The 20,297-nt window shown below is 38.5% G+C and overlaps 1 protein-coding gene across 1 annotated transcript in view; it reads left to right on the top strand.

Moving 5' to 3' along the window:
• TRHDE (thyrotropin releasing hormone degrading enzyme) overlaps nucleotides 1-20,297 on the top strand; it is a 213,640-nt gene that overhangs the window by 156,001 nt on the left and 37,342 nt on the right. Inside the window, exons 10-12 of the mRNA XM_057429460.1 lie at nucleotides 5,419-5,507; nucleotides 14,565-14,698; nucleotides 14,797-14,852. Of these exons, the coding sequence (XP_057285443.1) occupies nucleotides 5,419-5,507; nucleotides 14,565-14,698; nucleotides 14,797-14,852 (279 nt within the window). The remainder of the gene's footprint in view (nucleotides 1-5,418; nucleotides 5,508-14,564; nucleotides 14,699-14,796; nucleotides 14,853-20,297) is intronic.

Genomic DNA, 20,297 nt, shown 5'->3' with positions numbered 1-20,297 from the left:
AAGTATATAATCAGACTATTAATAGACATCTTCCGTATCTATATGTATCCAGCCTCTTGTCATTTTAACTGTTCTGTATGTATTTTTGGAGGTCCAGCTTCTTCATTAAAGATTCCTAAAGAAAATAATCTGTACTTGAATAAGATCTCAGTTAAATACACAAAAAGTGAGAAATTAACTGTTGGAGTTCTCATTAGAGGGGGATAGCCCATTAAATTCTTGAGCAGCCTGTGCTCAAGTTTTTCCTATTCAGTCATGTGATAAAGGGCATGGAAGAGTGAGGTGACAGAGTTTTCTGGTAATGTGAGGCTTGTGAGGGAGTTAGAAGAGTAGAAACACATGTTAATTACCAAGATTACAGAAGTATTCCTCAGTTGATGCAGTGATAAAATGACCAATGAAGTTCAGTGCTGTTAATGAGGTGATAAACGTGGGGAAAACAGTCCTATTTTAGATGCCTAGTGGTGGGTTCTGAAGAAACTGTTCTGTCAGGGAAGAGATCATTGAGCTGTGGTAGGTAGTTTTCTGTAAGCATCAGCTCAGTGTTCAGACATAAGCAAGTAAATGAAACAGTAGGGATTAGCAGGAAAGTAACATTAGAAAAAGTATAAAGAGAGTAGAAGAGAAAAGAACTGTGATGCTCTTAATCTGTGGCAGACATGCCTTAAATGCACTGACGCCAAGCCTGGCTTTCTGGATTGGAAAAGAGTATAACAGATATAGAAAAAATACAGAGATGGGCAGTATGAAGGGTGAAGTATAGTTTCTGTATAAAGAACAGCAGGATATATTAGTAATCTTTAACCCAGAGATCTGTAAAAGAAGAAGGATATAGAGAGATGTGATTGTTCACTTCCTCTCCTATACAAAAAGAAGGTAAGCTAAATTCTGCTGTGGTGTTTTAGGTACAGCTGTTCTGTGACTTTATATGAAGCAATCACATTATTTGTATACTATTTATAATGCAACCAAGGATAATAAGCTTCTGAGTATTGAGCAGATACCTCCATTGTTCTGTGAGTAATGAACTAGGAATAGATTAACTTCTATGTTTAGTTTTGAATGCAGGGAAGAAAGGAGAAATGTACTGGAAGAGCATTGTATTCACTGCTGGCAGTGGGTGGAAGCTTGGTGCATCATGGGTACTGGGAAGATGAATCTTGAAAACATATGGGTTTACATCTCAGCAAAAACTTTCAATAATATGAAAAAATAGTTGAAAAGTTGTGCAAAATCTGAAGCTCCAGGAGCCTTGACTTTTCTTTTTTAATGACCATACATCTTTGTTTTTTTTCAGCAGAGGGAATAAAACTTCTACCCTTTTCTGGCTTTTCATAGCTCTTTACACAGAAGGCAATTTATTTTGCCACTGAAAATTCAATATTACTACAACATTACTGTCCATCAGAGGCAGAAGGGTGAGGCATCATGTTTACTTAATACTTTATGACCTCAGAATTCACTCAGGAAGGGATCTCAATTCTTATCTGTTGGAAGTCAAGGCATAAACAAGTACTCATCACAAATACTATCGCTTTCTGTGAGAAAGTATACTAATACGGGCTACATAATCAATACGTAATGCTCAACACAAAAAAAAACTATATAATCCAAGTAGAACATAATTAGCTAGCTTCTAACATTGCATGTACCTTGGCAGATGCAAGATTGTATTACTTCGTTGAACAAGTCCCTTTGACTATTCTTTAAAATGAATGGAGATGCTAACACACTTTGGTATTATGCATTGAGGTGGTGCTACCAAAAAAAAAGCAACAACAAAAAATCACCAATACATTAGGTTTACTTATGCATATTATCCAAATTTAACTATTTCCCATTAATGGTTTCTCACTTATACATCAACGATAAAATGCTTCTTTATACTACCTTAAACAACATCCCCCTTTCCTACCTCTCTTCAAGACTTTAATGACTAAACAATGTTATTTTCAGCACAGGTCATATTTACCATGTCTGTTCCAATTTTATATGTCTCTCCTCATCATCCTTAGAGTTTGTTTCTTAAAGTCCTGAAATAGCCCTTTGTTTCCCTGCAATTAATTGGTCTGCCTTTAGCTCCCTTTTGAGGTGATCATATTTGTATCCAGAGAGACATGTGTGGATCCCTCTGAAGCTCAGCAGCATCTCAAGCAGATTAAACACGCCATTCCATAGCTCCATTTCACCCAGGGGCTGAGTGTTCTACATAAGCAGGCATTCAATTCTGGCAGACATGTTCATGAGGGCAGGAGAACTAAATGGATTGTGTCAAGTCCTGTTGCCCTAGTCACTGGGTCCTCAAGTCTAGGTTATTATTTTCACTGGAACTGGTTTGTCACAGGAGGCAGCTGGAACAGGATGCATTTTTCCCTGCTCAAATGCATACACACTAGTGGTGCTCCTAATGTATAAAGAATAAATAAAGGATCTGCACTACTCCTAGACAGAGCAAGAGGAAAACAGGCAACTGGGTCTCTTTTTTCACCATTTCTCTGTAAAATAGAAGAGTGTGATAGAAAAGTGTAAAAAGAGCTTGCTTCTTCCTGGAGAACACAGTCCATACAGTTCACTCAGAGATGGTTTGTAGGAGAATTCATTTTAAAAAAATTCTTGAAAGGTCAGCCAGATTCGTCCCCCTCACACACAGTTAAAAGTTAGCCACGGATTCTTCTGCAACACTGGCAGAAGTTTCACCAAGAATGAAGAGGACTGGAAAGAGAAAACATATAACTATACAGAGAAAGCAGCAGTAAATTAGGAAAAAAGGGATTCTGGAGATGTCTATTAAAAAGAAATCTGTGACTCACCTGTTAAATCACTTGGCAAATCAATAACCAAGAGGATCATATTTGGTGGTTCTGGAGAGTGCCAAGAGCATCAGGAGATCTCTCACCCTGGGGAGATGAAAATTAAATCTACCAGTACTGATCTTCCACGTGTAAATCCACACATGTTTTCTGAGGATGAGTAGCTTATGTGGCTTCTGTTCCACAGCTACATCACCTTTCAGAGTAGGATCTGTCCTCATTTCAATAGGATTTACCTAGTTGGAGCTAATATAAAATAATACAAGGTAATATAAAATACTTTGCTGGATAGATATTGAATCTACAGATTATCTTCCTATGAAGTTCTTTCCCAAAATAACAGGTGTCCATGTGTATGTTCATACACAAATACTGCTGTATGTGTATATATATTTTTAAATCACAGGTACATGGGCAGCTCTCCATATCTTTTATTTTTCAGTTTAACTTTTTCAGTATGAGTTATCCCAAGAGTCATAAAAATACCATGCAAATGCAGGTTTTATTTTTTTTCAAATGCCAAAGTTCCTAATCTTTCAAATAACATACAATCCTTACTCTTAATTTAGCCTTATTTTTCTTCATAACAGTTTGCCAGCATCTTTTTCATTCTGGAGAATTCTTTAGAACTGGATGTATTTTTAAAGAGGATTCTATCTCCTAGAAGTTTTTTTTAACAGGCTCTAAAACACTGCTAGTTGTCTAGTAAGTGTGTTTGCTAGGATGCACTCTGGTACATCCTTTTGCAGCATCTCCTCAGTGCCCTTGCCTGTCAAACCCAGAAGTTACTGCAGGACACACGCAACACGTTTTCACCTCGTTACTCCAGTTCATACTCCAGAATATTAGTTGCGCCAACAATGAAGCAAACTGTTTTCCAATGACACACTGAAAACTGGAGAAGCTAATGCACCACTAGACTTCCTCTTCTGCTAGCTGTGTTCTGGAGGGGTGGTAATGTCCAGCACATGGAGTCGGCAGACTGATAAAGGCAGTAGCATTTTCAAATGCCATAGCTTAATTATCCAAAAATGTCTGTCAGACCATGTGCTCATGTGGAGTTTGTCTTCAGAACATGAGCAGATTTAGTAATTTTCCCAGTGTGTCATAATTACAACATTCAGAGAACCCAAAATCACATGGGACCTTTTTATTTTCTCCATATGGCAATAAATGTCATATATTCTTTCAGTGTCACTCGTAGCTCTTTCAGCTGTGTCGTTTTCCAAGTATCTCCCCCTCTCTACTGAATCACTGCTGTATAGATAAGTGTTTACTGACACACACAGTGCTGTTCCAAGTGCTGCAAACTTCTTTGTGTACAGGGGCTCTTTGCAAATGGGTGGGGAGCCAGGAGCCAAGTGTGGCAGCAGGGTTGGCAGGACAGGTTTTTTTTTAACCCTATCCCCCCCACCCCGAAGCGAGGCCTTGCAAGCCAGCACTGCAATTGTGGCACATTTGAGTGGTGTATGTAGTTCAGTGGAGAAAGCTTCTGAGTAAGCAGAAAGGAGCAAACTTATCTTTTTAGTACCATAGGCTAATTTTGGTTTTGTGTATTAGTGGGAGAGAAGCTGATGTCGACATCAAGAACTTGCCGACAATCATCCTTGCATTATCTTAACATGATCAATCTGAAATGATATACTTATTTGGCATCAAATTGGTAGCGTAAGGCGTTACCTAAGCTGGGGCTGTTCTCTTGCCATGCTGCCTTGCTTGAATGCACAGACTCCCTAGACAAAGGTACCACTGGTACCATTACTGAGTGCTTCCCCATGACTGGTGTACAAAATCACATGGCAGGCGTGTGAGGAAAATGGTGCTCTTTCACTGGTTGGTGAAATGATACTTTTGAGAGCTCAGGACTAAAGGTGATGATGAAGACACAGAAATTCATCCCTTCCATCTCTCCCCCAAAAGATTGACTTCATACAGTCAATTCCTGTTTCTTGAGATAAGAGTCTTAAGTAGATTATAACCTATAAATTATAAATGGCAAATAATTTGTGATACCCTGTGAGGAAGTTGGGGTCTGATTATACCAGCGTATCTCCAAATCCACATGGAATGTTTTGTCCAGCTTGATACACATAAGTGATAATATATGGTGCAAAGAAGTGGAGTGCCATCCCATTTGTTTTGTTTTTATAAACCAGGAGCTATAAAAGCCCATCATAGCTTTCTAAGAAGTTACTAGAAGAGTATGTTATTTCTAAACTTTGGGGTTCCTATAAATCAAGGCATATTTTACTTGAGTATTCTCTTTTTCTAAATAAATATAAAAGAGTGTTCTGTCTATGGGAAATCATTATTTCCTCCTTTGTGAATCACTTTGTTAAATTAGGAAAGTCTTGCAAAAGAGTCCTATTATGATGATAGTGTGTGAAAAATGTAAAATATAATTTAGGTTTTTTTTAAGATGAATGACTTTTTCATTGTTTTATTGCTAATAGCAAATGCATTTCAAAATCAAAGTAACTTGATAGAATCCACATCTTAACACTGCTACTGAAATTGTGTTTTGATTTCTTTGACATGATCCCTGATTGCTGTGAGAACAATCAGTACAGTATTTTTGTTCTTAGATTCCCCCTCCTTTGTCTTGCAGCTACTTGTGGCAGATTCCATTAACAATTGCAGTAGGAAATACGAGCCACATCTCATCAGAGGCAATTATATGGGTGTCTAACAAATCAGGTAAAAATAAACTTTCCTCCCAGTGGAATCTCATAAAGCATACTTGTGTTTTCCTCAACTGTTTCTTTGAAATTGATCCTAGATAATTGTTTAGTTTCTCTGCACCCAGTTTTAGCTACTTGAAACGAATTACAAAAAAAAGGAGACTTGGGAAGGGAGGGAGGAGGAATGAAGGATGAGTAACAAGGATTTATAATTATCACATAAGTTAGAGAGTATAATGAAAAGCATTTACATAGAAATGTGTACCTAAGTGCTAAGTATTTTGTATTTAGCAGCACATATCAAATCATTGATGAATGCAATTCACTTTATAGATTGGTGAAAGTTAAATGTAATATTTTTATAGCAAAGCATCTGATGAGTATGACCTAGTAAATGCAAAGTATTTAGAATTGTAGCATTTTTAGTGCTAATCCATAGTTGAAACCAGGGCTAAGAAATGTTTGCTGTCATTAAAAAAATTCCTTATTCATCTATCAAAGTATTTCTTCTCTCTATTAGATAACCAGATGCTGGACCTCGAAAGTGCATTACTACTTATTTTCTTCCTCCTCAGTTCCTACATCTCATAATAGTTATTGTCCTGAGGACAGCTAGGTATAGATACCAGTGTTTTTTTTTTCACCTAAAAAAGGAATCCTGTTATAGGTATTTTGTGAAATATTTATCTATTTCCTTGGGAGTTCATGCTACATCAGCTGACAATTTTGGACTAGAATTGAAGAGAGTGAGGAAAGGAATGTGGAAATTTGAATAAAATTATTATAGGGAAGGGAAAAGAAGGATCCATGCATCCCTTTGACACATGGGCTTTGCAAATGCTGCCTCACTTTGCAGACATATACCATGTTGGCCATACTTTTTAATATTAACACCTGCAGAATAGTTCAAAACCTGTGCACTTTCACAATCTGCTGTAATGACCTGCTCTACTTTTGTCCTATAGGTCTTGATTGAACACTCATTGAAGTTAATAGAAACATTCTCACTGACTTCAGAGAGAGTTGATCATCTCATTTCATCTTATCTCATTAGGTTGCACATGCATGCCTCCTTTCCTGTGCTCCCGCCTTGAACATTCAGTGTGTCATGATTATCTGCACAGTTGCATCCTCATTGCCTTTTACTTGCAGAGTGCTGTGGAGAAACAAGTCCATAAAACCGCTACCCACTCCTTTAAGATCTAATGCTCCTATTGGAATGCTTTCAAGAAGTCAACAAATTAATGATGGCCAGTCTGAGCAATGATTTTGGGGTGGCTGCTATACAGAAATTAAAGAGGAACCTTTTGAGTCATCAATTTCCTGTGTAGCGAATCAATGCCATTGTGACCTATTGTCATTATCCTTGTCCTTCCTCATTACTTACTCACTCATTCATTTGCTGTGCCTCATTGAAAATGAGACTGTAAACTTATGACTATAGCAAGGATGTCCTCTTGCTTTTACTTATTGTTTAGCTCAGCTGGAGAATTCTTCAACATAAAAACTCAGTAAGAACATCCCTGGATGTACTCAGTGTGTGATTCACTGTATGTACTGTTATGTGTTGGGGCTGGTATAGATGATTTTGTGATAGTCCTGGTGATTTTCTGCAGCTGGTATGTTTGTTTTATGGGGATGTGGGAGGGATTCTGAGACTGGAAAGGATGACTTCCAAGACTGGTTCTTGTGGATGTGAAGAATCCTGAAGACTTTCTGTTGTGCAGAGGACACAGTTTCACTGTTGTCCCAGTGAATAGTGTGGGAATCTCTGCAAGCTGGAGGTGAAACAAACTACTCCAGAGGATATTTATCAAAGTAGGAGTGGTCACATTGTTCTTATGTGAGTGCAATTGAATGCGGATACACAAATCGAATTTGGAGGAAATGCTGTTCATGAGGGTGGTTTCCATGCCCTCTTTAGGAAGGACCTGGCATTTCCTTCTTGTTGACTAAACTGCTGTACTAAAGAAGCTTCCAGTGTAACCTGAAGAGTGGATAGGAGATGATGTACAGCTGTCTGTTGTCTGTCATGTAGTTCCAGTCACATAACTCATTTAAGCTGCCAGTAATGAAGAGGATCCAAGTTAATAACTACTATTATGATACCGTGACATACCACTTATTTTTTTCAATAAAATTATCCTTATCTCTGTGTTACCTGAGAGAAATGAAACCACAGCAGCTTTGAAATAGCTACATTTATTGCCATGAAGAAATATTCTTCTTTTTGTAGTAGTTTAAATAACAAATTCCTAGGGGAGTACACCCGCTGCTTTGCACTAGAGTTCACCGGGTATAGTGATTTGCTGATGGAAAAGTCTCTTCGTCCATGTACATCCAGAAGGACAAGAGAGAGAATTACTGATTTTTGCATCCTCTTTGCTACTGTGTCTGTGACCTCATCAAAGTACTGTAGAATGCCAGTTGGAATTTTCATGAACAAGGGGTAAGAGGCTGTTGTTCAGTCTTGTAAGAGCCAATCAAATGGGATGCTTGGATTGCTGCTCTCTACTTGTGTTGGCTGTGTCTGGCTACATACTAGAGATAGTGAGACAAGCAACTCACTGATTGTTCAATATGCTGAGCAGGGTTAGCTCAGATGATTGCAGATCATCCCGATTGCTGGCAACAGAGCTTATTCTATCCATTCTTTACACCACCAAGGTGAAGGGATGCTGAAATTACAACTATGCAGTGTCTTTTTGAGGTTTAATTCATTGTCCTTTGCAACAAATCCTGTCGAGAGGACAGTGCCAGGCCTTGGCTACTGTCTGACAAAGTGCATTATCTCCAAGATGTTTCATATTCAGTGTAGCTCTGCACACCTGTTTGGGGAAAGTATGTAGTCATAGTGCTGGAAGGTTTTCATCTTCCAAGTGCTTCTGCGAGTCCCTCTTCTCCTTGCCCAGTGAGCCGTAGCATTCATGTAACCATTTTCCCACTTACCAGTTCATACACTGGCCATCAGATGACCCTTCTACTGGCTCAGTTTTTCAGGGCATGTGAAATGGAGCTGTCTCGTTTCCTGTCACAGTGTTGCACAGATATGTCACCACCACCTTTTTCCCTGTTCACTCCCTGTATCCATGAATGAGACCATTCTGCTTCAGGTGGGTGACATCTATTAAACCTCTGAAAATTAAACCAGTGATGAAGGAGACATCTCGTGATTAGTCTTCCTATCTGTGCTGAGGTCAGAGACATCACAGTAAGATGGCTGCAATGTTCTTCGTGCTACGGTCTTGTAGGTCTGCTGAAGGATAAATGATTTCACTAGCACTGGAAATCATCAGTGTTAACAAAACTTCTGCTCTGTCGTAGTCCATGGCTTGTTTCTGTTTCTTCTAGATAAGTTGCTTCTTTTTGTGGTCTCTGTAGTGATATATGAACACAATGTCCACAGTGTTTTGGGGTCAGCCCAAAATCAATAGTGGGTAAAAAGTCAAGGACCAGGTTTGAATTCAGCCCATCCCCACAAGACAACTGCTTAGCAGGACTTGAGGGAAGATGTTGGCAATTGATGCGGAAGGTGTACTAAGTGTGTAAGCATAGGCTCACCTGTCACATTTCTGCAAATCCAAGAGACGGACTTTAACCTCAAGTGAAGAAGTTTAGCTAGCATCCACATCAAAACAGGTGAGCAAGGCTTTGGACATAGGCATGCTTGCCATTCCCTGGGCGCGACTGTTCTGGCATTCAAGCTCCATGTGGGAAATATGTCCATGCAATTCAGCAAGTGCTGCTGAACAGACTGATGCAGCTTTCCAGTTTGCTTCCCTGCCGTTTCCATTCCCACCTCCTGTATCTTGACTGTCTTCTTGTGCCCCTGGGAAATATTCCTCTGATAGACCTTCCTGCCTCTGGTAAAGTTGCTCTCATTCAGACTCTTAGTGTCTCCGCAGGATTGCCATGAGGTGGGGGAAAGAAAGTTCAACAGGGCAATTGCCTTCCAAACAGCAAGTTCCAACTTACTGTATTACTCCACCTCCTGCTAGAAAATCTGTACTTCAGCTGTAAGCCCCTTGACAGTGGTTCTTCTCCACAAAGTGCTTTGTAGGATACAGCTGCTTCTGAGCTGGGGTTTGCTGGCTGCCACTGGGGAACAGAGAATTAGTGCAGGATTAGAAAAATACCCTTTCTTTTCTTTTTTGAGACAAAGCTGCTGAGCTTGACCTGTGTTGCTTCCAGACTCCACTCTTTTGGCTTTCAAAAGCAGGAGTAAGTAAAATAAATATATAGGTCCTGCTTTATAACTTTAGCCAGCTACAGTGAGGACCAGGGATACAAAATGTGCAATCTGATTTTGACAGAGTAAGGCAGAATCATTCCCATTATCCCAACAGCTGAGCAACGATCCTAAGAGAAGACTGCTCCTTACATTTTGTATCACCATAGACATCAGCAGTTCCATCATATAAGAATGTTAATGGGGGGAAAGGTAGCCTGGGCAAAAAGTATGTGAGACGTATTTACTGGTGTTCTCCATTTATTGTGTTATTCACTACACCAAAGCATTCTTTTTCCAACATGGAGATGTGGCAAGTGAGATAGAAAAAGCTTGGTGGACTTGATGATCTTGAAGGTCTTTTCCAATCTAGTTGATTGTACGAGTCAAACTTTTTCTCCTGGTTTGTCTTCCCCCTGTATGAAAAGCTCTTGCAGTAAGATTTGCAGAACTTAGTTAAAGCCGGTATTCTTTCACAAAATACAGTAACGAAATTCCTCATGGAACATATTTTTTTCATCAGAAGATTTTCACTTGCTGTTCTTGGCATGAAATTGTGCTACTCTTGCGCAATTGTTTTTGCAGGAAAATGGAGCCAGTTGTCCCAGTAGGAAGTCTACCAGCATAAACCAATTTCCTAGTATGCTAAGGGTTGTATAAAATGAAAAGATAAAATAACAGCCGAGAGTCTAACACTTGAAACTGTAGTAGGACTGTGTTTAGCCCACGCTTCTGTCAGCATTGGAGTAGTGTCTTGCAGAGGGATGCCCTTCACCCAGACCTGCCTCACAGGGTGCTCATGTTGCCATGCAGAGGAGCAGGCTTCAATCTTTCCTGCTGGTTTTGATGGAGTTGAAGTTGCTGGAGAGTTGGGAGTGCTCAGAACTTCAAGCCACCTGTTTTTAGCACCAGCTGGAGGGCTGTCTCACACTTCCAGAGCAGGGAAAATTAGAATCAGACCCTAACTGATTTTCTTAGTTCAAAATAAATGTCATAAAATTAACCATTTCCTCTTAAATGTCTCCTATATGTATATGGCAAAACTAGAAGTTTCAGAGCTATGTTCTTTTCTGAGGCAGCCAGACAAAACATGACCATGGAAAACTCTGATGGAAGAAAAGTAAAAAAAAAATCCCTTTAATCTGAAGTACAATTGTATATCTATTGTAGATTGAATTTTAAGAAGCAAACTAAAGCCTTTGAAGACAGATTTCTTCCCGAATGAAATCTTTGTTGTTATTTAGAAAGTCATGATTGGTTTAAGGTAGGGTTTAACATGGAATGACTACATTTTCCGTAACTGTAATACTTTTAACGGGAAACTAATAAATGTGTTTATGGTAAGTGGAGAAATTGCCCAGGTGTATAGAAATTTTCAGTGCTGTAATCACCAAAAGAAAGAATTTCTTTTACACAAGGGTGTGATACTCCACAGACTCAAACATCAAATTCCAGTAAATTATATAGAGCTATGTAAGGCACATGCATCAGGCAGTCCCTTAAAATAACCACCTCCTTGTATGAGCTGGAAAGGCATGAAAGATTCCGGTCGTGTATTTTAGGAGAAGATCAACATGAGTAGTCTTATTGAAAAATAATAGTAAGGGGGTATGGCTGTATTTAAACTGACCACAACAGCAATAATACCATCAAGATTTGAAAAGATACTTTTCTCCATTAAAGTGGTATATGTTGGAGGTGTTGCACAGCCATTACTTGTGAAATAGGTTATTTTGAACTTGTCATATTTGACTGGCAGGTATCATTCAGTATTTCATCATTTCAGAGATCAAAATTTAATAAAAATACTCAAAAAATTTATAACATCCAGTTTTGAAAATTTCCATTTAATGTATTTATTTATACAGCTATTGATTAATGTGAGCTCATAGCCCATTTGATACGCTTTTAGGTATCATAGAGGTACAGGGATTAAGCAGTTACAAGTAGCTGCTTTCAGGGATGGTGGCATTTAAGGTTAGTTTGCAACAGAAAAGCACGGGTGAAAAGCAGTACTACATTAAAGTGGTAGAAGTTTCTACCAGACATAAGCAGCCTGCTCCTGTCCCCACATGGCAGTATGCCCCTCAAGAGCCAGAGAAACTCTACAAGTTGTCATTTCCCCAGAAGTCTCTCCTAGATATAGAAATGGATATTTATGCTGTTGCTTTTAAGTAACCCACTGGGTTGGTAAGTGTCATGGTTTTAAGCCCCGCCAGCAACCCAGAACCATGCAGCCGCTCTCTCACTCCCCCACCTTTCCTCCCCCCACTCCCAGAGGGATGGGGAGGAGAATCAAAAGAATGTAACCCCCATGGGTTGAGGTAAGAACAGTCCAGTAACTAAGGTATAACACAAACCACTGCTGCTACCACCAGTAATAATAATGATAAGGGAAATAACAAGGGAAGAGAATACAACCACTCACCACCTGCCGACCGATACCCAGCCCGATCCCAGCAGTGACCCAGCCCTTCTGGGTAACTGCCCCCAGTTTATATAGTGGACATGACGTGTTGTGGTATGGAATACCTCTTTGGTCAGTTTGGGTCAGGTGTCCTGTCTCTGCTTCCTCTCAACTTCCCCTCCTCCCTGGCAGAGCATGAGACTCACAAAGTCCTTGGTCAGAGTAAACATTACTGAGCAACAACTAAAAACATTGATGTCATCAGCATTGTTCTCAGGCTGAAAGTCAAAAACACAGCACTGCACCAGCTACTAAGAAGGAGAAAAATGACTGCTACTGCTGAACCCAGGACAGTAAGGAACTGAGATAGCTGAGATTTAGGGGTGAGAGATTGTATTCACCTAATTAAATGTAAATTAAATAGGATTGTGTAGATCCAGATTCAGATTCCTTCTCTCCCTGTTTTATGACAGATATTTGATACAAATTGGTTCTAAGAAAGTGCCATTATCACTGTGCTGTAAATTGTTACGGTCTTTTACAGTATTTCTACAGTAATGTTTTTCTTTTATAAGGTTCAGTGATTTACACAGAAACCAGTTTTCAAGTCCATTATAAGTAGGCTGGAGAAACTGTGTGATTCTGACTTCAGATCCAGTGAAAAAAGGATTTAAACAGAGGAGCAATTTCAGTATAGCAGTCTAAGAGAATGTGCTCAAAACTGAGTTATATAGCCCAGTGTTTAACAGACCTCTGTGGCAGGAAGGACACCTGGTGTTAAAACCTTATTCCAAATTGATTGTGTGGCAAAAGTATCTTAAGTGCTTTGACAGTATGAATGCCTGGGAAGCTCACAGAGTTACAGGACTTAATTCTGGTTTACTCAGTCTCATTTCTACAGGATGCATTGGCTCCTAAAGAATGTGTTTGCTTGGCACTTTATCACAGATAACTATACGGATGTAGTCAATATTTTAACTAAAACCAGGGGTCTGTATTTCTTTTTCTTAGTCATTATATAGGATAATTGAATTGAACTGGTGTGAGTCAGTTAGACAAACACTAAAATAGCAATAACAATTGAATAGTCAACAACTGAGTTATTCTGGGGTTAATATTTCTAAGAAGTGTATTTTTTAAGAGAATTTAATGATGTCACAACTATGTAAATGAGGAGATTATTTTCTTTTTTAATCCTTCAGCTTTTTATTTGAATTCATGTGCATGAATCAAATCTATGAATTTAAATTTAAAATATAATTAAGTGTTTTTAGGATTGGGTTCTTGCTGTTCTTATTTTTTGCACTTAAAAATACAATTGTTTGTGGTTTTGCTAGAGGTATTTAGTCATAACAACTTTTATCTGCAGTCCTAGTCATCTATTATTTCCTCAGAAATTACTTTTATATAAGAAAGGCTGAAATAATTTTCTTCAGTAAGTCTAGGTACTAGATACTATGTATGAATTGTGAAGGCTCTATTGTTAACTTTTTTGCCATTAGTTACTTTCACGGAATTCATGCACACCAAACAATTCCTGATGGAATTACTTTTAAAAGAAATATTTTCATCTTTTTATTTTTAAAAATGGATAATACTGTTTCTTTTGTCAACCATATACAAACTACTTATAGTAGAAAATTGTTGCTGAATTTTAAATGAACTCTGGTTCATGATAGATTTTGTCAGAATAATTTATTAGATTGAAGGCTCCTTCCAGAGACAATGAAGCCTGAGGCACCATTCCATGATGATGCTTTCCATAGTGAAAAAATTGTGTGTTGTGAGTTCAGAGCATTTTTGTTGTTGAAATCCCTAGACCTTCAAATAGTTGTGGACTGCCTGGCTGTACAAATACTAAAATAAATTTAGACTTTCAGCCCTAAAGTGATCACTTAAAAAAGAGACGAAAGAGGAAGAACAGGATAGTTGATATAAGGTTAATTGGTCTAGCTCTAAAGGGGAGCATCTCACTGGTTAGTAGCTAGAAGCTGTACAGCTGGAAATACTTTAATTTGAAATCCAGTATAAAGTACATGAAGAAACACTTAAGAATTTATTTATTTTTTAATCACAGGTTTAGTTTTCTCTGTATAGCACATCCATTGAATTACTGGAGTTATGGTTGTAGAAAGCTATTTTAGCATGGTCAGGAACAGGGTACCAGACTTAAAATAGGCACCTCTCATATAAATACTGTTTGCCAGTAAAAAAAACCCTGGGAGTTTTGTGTGGTTGAAAGGCCCCCATAGGAATGTCAGCTGGTGACATCAGCAGTTCTCTACATCAAAACAGATAAATTAAATTAGTAATCCAACATAATGCTTTTGTTAGTCGTTAAATTAATTTTGCTGCCTTCGTGGATATTTACAGAAAGAGAGACTTTAACAAAGAAATTTAAAACCAACTTTCCTTCCCATCTTGTTCTTTGTTTCCAGAACACCACAGAATTCCTGCTTTGGAAGAGGCAAGTTGGTTGCTGGGGAACATCAATCAGACTGGCTACTTTAGAGTTAATTACGATATTAGGAATTGGAGGCTGATAATTAATCAGCTAACAAGGAACCATGAGGTAAGTTCCCCTTCTCATCCCTAAAATCTGTTTTTATAGGTGAGCTTTCACTGTTTCATCACCCTAAATGGTTCGATTTTTGTGCTTGCCCCTCACAGGTTATCTCTGTCAGTAATCGAGCAGGCTTGATCGATGATGCATTCAATCTAGCCAGGTATGTTTTTCTGAAGATAATCTATCCTCAAACACATTGCTGCAATAACTCATGCGATCATTAGCTCAGCACTTGAGTGTGCTTTGAAGTTAAATACGTTTTAAACACACTTTAGTTCTTTTTCCCTCTTGATTTTTTGGTTTCTTTCTTTTTTTTTTTTTTTTTTTTTTGTATGGCACATAAACATGCTCTGTAGCTCATTCACTGCTCTTGATCAATAATTGCTGTAGGGTATTTCCGAGTCTGGAGAGGTATGATCAATTTTGCAGCAAGTTCAATTTAACACTTTTGAGATAAATAATCTCTTTCCTCTTTCTCTAATGAGTGAGGTTTTTTTCTGCTGTTTCTCGCTACTGCCCTGCCTCTCCTCTTTTTTTCTTTATGTGACCCTGCTGGTGTATTTAATTTGTGATGGAAGGCACCTTTAAGCTTCAGTAATTTTTTTCACCCTGATTTGTACTGCTATATCATTTTTCCAGTGTCTTTTTTTTCTTTTTCTGCATGAGACTTTTCATGCAGAATGGTAAATCAGAGTTCCATTGAGCGTTTCTGGAATTTATACAACATTTGTGTTTTACTATGGTCAGAGTTAATGATAACACAGTGCTGGTTAGGTAATGCCTTCTTTATTAATTGAGGCAATGAAATTTTCCCCATTCTGAAATCAGGACATCTGACATGTTAGCAGTGAAAATGTAAAATGAGAGGAAAGTAGCGGAATATTTAAAACTTTTTGATTCTTGGTATCTGGGAACATTGCATCAGTAAAACACTGTGATGTCAAAGGCAGCATGAAGAGAATTCCTTATATTACTGCCTTTTCTGTTTCCTAGTGTATTTATAGCCATATTTGAGCAGGGGCTTTCAAGAATCAGCAGTGTTGAGGTACATTTCACTACAAATGGTCACCAGAGATGTTTGAGATTCAGGTACAGTTTCACACAGAAATTATGGGTCAGTGATGTTCCAGCATCACTGCAGTAAAACACAGTTGTGTGCCCTACCACTTTGTTCCTGCTGCCAGTGCTAGGTTGAATATATGGCATAAACTATTCATTAGCCCTTACTTAACAGTCCAGAGATGTAGTAGGGAAGGAGGCATCATGAGGAGAGAAGGAGTATCCATTTGCTTTTTGCATTGTCCTGCATTCTTGCCATGTGGCATTTTGCCATTGGCAGCAATGAAGGACTAGAAATAGGTCATCACTTAAGATGTCAGTAGACCGTGATTTGTGTACTTTTTGGGCACTAGCACGTTGCAGAGTATTTCAAAATTCTAGACTATTAGAAGAACTACTAATTGTTCAGTAATGTAATAGTCTGTTCCAAATTTGATTTTGGCACCTCAGAGAAGCAGTGTGCAGTTACACAGAATCACTGTGGCACTTCCCATGCACTGAACAGAGACTGATGTGGCTAGACTTCTCTGAAAATCTAGACACTAAAAAAAGCTGTTTCTCAAGTTGAAATTTTAGGTGTGAGTGTTTTTCTTCTGAGTCAGTACTGAGCCAGTGTTCTAGGATGTCTTATTTGTGAAGCACAAAGGCAAGGTCTTGATTAAAGGCCCAATCTGAATTGTCTGGCCAAGTTTTGTCCGCCTAAAAACCACCCACCGATTAGACCAACAATGCATTAGAATCATAGAAGTATAGAATGGCTTGGGTTGGAAGGTACCTTAAAGCTCATGCAGTTCCAACCCCACTGCCATGGGCAGGGACTCTTTTCACTAGCGTGAGTTACCTAAAGCCCCATCCGACCTGATCCAAAGCATTCCCCACTTGCTTTCCAAAGCACCTTTATGGTGACACTGGATCCTGCTGCTTTTTCAGAGATAACTACACCAGAGTGCTATGAAGTATTTCACAAGATTTAAAGTTCTAAAAAACTTGACTTTCTTTTGTTAATGATGGGCTGCAGCAGATTGCAGCTGCATTTGCTACTCATGCACCATAGAAAAAAGTATTTGAGCCATATAGTAACAGTGTACACACATGTGCATAAATATTCTTTGTGAGTAATATTCTTCCAACAGAGCTAAGTAGCTAGATTCCCACTTCTTTAAAATGTCTGCACAGACTGCAGTCAGTAGTATTACCTTGACTACGTGCCTTACAAGCCAGTCTCAGTGGAGGAAAGATCTGCATGTTTACGAACAGTAGTTTCATGCCCTTATTTCAAGAGCAGCAATAAAATATGTAGAACTGGCTAAGCTTGCCTGGTAGGGTATGCTTTTTGTTGATTTTCTTTTACTTTATTCATCTATCATTTTCACTATTAAAAAAAGCCCCAAACAATTATAGTGATGCTGGATAGCTTACTATATGGTACCTATTTAAAAAGAGTTTTTTTATTTCCCCTCTCCCAGACAAACAAAGATCAGGAATAGTCCTAGTCCATGCTCTGTTCCTCTATCATAAGTAGGACTAGAGAGACATTAAAAGACTGTTAGAAGAGGACTGTGTTGGGGTCAGGCTGTGATGGCAGAGCACCTGAACTTCTAGGAGTGTAAAAGCAGATGGAAAAGCTCTTGCTGGGACAACTGATGGAGAACTGCATGTTGGTGCTGCAGGGTGGTTCAGGTGCCCCTGCTTTGTCAGGTGCTCTGACTGGACACATCAGTGTTCCTAATAGAAGCTCCAAGGGCTGTAAAAATCACATGGATCCTTTCAATTTCGTCAAAAAGTTGATGTTCAAAATGCCATCATCAGCCTAAAAACAGCTTAGCTTCCCCCTCTTCACTGCAAGGCGCAGTGTAGAAAGTCATTTCACTTTCTTTTGGAGCAGTACCATGGTTTGGATGTTACCTTCCTCGTAGGTGCAGTGCTGATTCAGTCTCATCTCCAATGTACAGCACATATTTTTCCCTGCCCATATAATGACACGTGATGGGGAGATTAAATACGTATGCTTGTCTCTGACAGTGACATGAGGAAAGGTGAGTAACCTTATTGACCAGGCATAGAAGTAGTAATTGGTAGTTTAGACCTGACTTCTGAGAAAACTGGCTGGTTTTGAGGGTAATTCAGTCCTCAGTTGTGGTCCCTACATGCACTGATGTGTTATCTTCTTGTCTACAAATGTAAACATACACATTTTGAGAGAGAGAACTGTGGAATACATACTTTTATTTTAATCCCTAGCTATTCTTTTCAGTGATAAAATAATGTGAAAATGAAAACATAACAATTCAAATTCATGCTGGCCCTTTTCAAAAGAATTTGTAACATAAACAGTTCTTTTTACGGTACTGAAGAGACTGTATTTCGTCAACGTACCTTGTCCTTAGTAACTTTTGAAGTACTCCCTACTTGTTGAGCAACAGACTTGGTACAGGTAATGCCCGTTCCACATAAGAAGTGGCACTCAGTTTTTCCACTGTCCTAATATGGTATGTCCTAATATTTCTATGTAGTTTTACTGCTAACTGATTTTGTTTGTGGAAAAAGTACAGGTGTTATATTTAATAAAATTTAGTTATATTTAGATCTGGAGAAAGATGAAAACATTGCTCAGATAAATGATTTTGGAGCACATTATTTTTTTTTTAAGGTGTGTTTGATTTCATTCCTCCAAAATGTTTATTATCCTTTTACTGTCCAGCATAATGATCTCTCAAAAATAAACAATGTAAGTGAAGTGATTCCTCCAAGGAATATTTTGAGCTCTATAACTTTAATTTCATAAAGTTTTGCCCATTTTATATGGAAATATATTCCTTCTTCTTCCTTCTTGGTGTATTTTGGTTCCTAAAACTAATCAAGCAGAGTCGAATCAAATAATAATGACAAAAGAAAGCTAAAGCTTGCCCACTGTGTTTGAATTCTTGCAAGCTTGTTTGTTTTTTAGATTTTTAAGCATAATTCTGTTCTCAGCTGCAGTACACACACACACCCTGAGGATCTGGAGAGCTGTATCCTTGGCAGTAACATAGCTTATGGAAATACATGCTCCAAATTCTTGAGCACCTTGGTACTCTCTCCTTCTTGAAGATCCTTTATCTTTTGGGGTTTTTGTGTGAAACGTCAATATAATTTGAAAATACATTGACTGTAGTAAATTATATATGTTGACTGAGAAAGCAAGAGAGACAAATAAAACTGTGGTTCTATTCTGAGCTTAGAGCAGAGGGCAGTTCAGGTAGCTCCAATAAGTAGTGCCACAGGAAGTAACAAAGATCCTGCTGTTTCTTGAGAGTGTGAGTAATGTTGTCAGCTTATCCTGTCTTTCTCTTTCCTTACTATAAGGGGTCAGTTAGTGAGTAGGTTAGGTGGGATATTTACTTAGGTATCCCAAAGGTAGAGTCATAAATCTGAGTTTGTCACCTTGCAGTGCACTGACAATTAATGGAGAGAAGCATGCACCTAACCTCTCAAAGCCATTTAACCACATAGCTTAAGAAAAATTACCCTCCTAATATAACTAGTTTTGTATCATTCCTAGTTCTTCCTTGCTGGGCCCTAAATCTTAATATTCATTTCCCCTCATTAAATTGGTCAATATTATGTAAAATCAATCGGTCTGGTTTGTGTTCATCATTATCCACTGTTGAATCAGATGTGACTATGGATACCTATTTTACTGTCATCTAAAATATTTACTGTTCTTTCCAGTTCTGGAAGAATCCATCAGTTTTGTCTCTTGAAACCCTATGTGTGTTTCATTCTTCTTTGATCCTGCCTGCACCATAGTCAGCTCACCATGTTAAGGTGGCAGGTTCTTGGTTTGCATGCCAGTAGCTCCAGAAACCTGTTTTTTTTATTGATGCTGACAAACTGTATTTCTATACATTAATACCTTGTCTTCTGTGCTGTGGTTGAAGAAATAGTTTTGAAGCTCCTGGATATTCAGATATTGCTGATGGCTCCCTTTCAGGTGGGAAAGGGAACATAGAGGCCTAGTGACAGCACAGTGCATGTCAAGACTACACTGACTACACAGTACAAGACTACACAGATTACACATTAACAAAGGCCAAAGATAAAACTTGACAGTAGTTTCTGTATATTTCTTAGCAGCATTTCTTTGATGTTTATCAGAAGCTTTTTCTTAACTGGATTCATGAGAAAGTGTGAAGCAGTGTTGTTAAATAACTGTTCTTCTTCTTCAGGGATGGATGGCAATGTTGGAGATCTATCCATTTCCTTTCACAGTTTAGGGGGGGGAGTGAGCTATAGAAACTTCAGATGAAGGTGGTTTTTTTTTTAGGCCAGAAAAGCCTGCTCCTTTAGACTTCACAAATACATGGAGCTATGTCAGAAATGAGCAATGACAAAAAAATATACCCTCAGAATTATCTGTGAACTAAGTGACTTCTCTGCTGCAGATGGACTTCCTGAGAGTTCGTCTCTCTCAGAATTTCATTCACTAGGCCAATATCAGGAACCTGGTGCAGGTGTATGATGAGTTATGATGACTGTTTTCAAGCCGTTAATCAGTTCTTCTTGG

The sequence above is a fragment of the Pezoporus wallicus genome, unplaced genomic scaffold, assembly GCF_028554395.1.
Source record: "Pezoporus wallicus isolate ANWC-B61680 ecotype Strahan unplaced genomic scaffold, APGP_CSIRO_Pwel_v1 contig_5069, whole genome shotgun sequence".
NCBI lineage: Eukaryota > Metazoa > Chordata > Aves > Psittaciformes > Psittacidae > Pezoporus > Pezoporus wallicus.
This window is presented reverse-complemented; position numbering and strand designations above follow the sequence as displayed.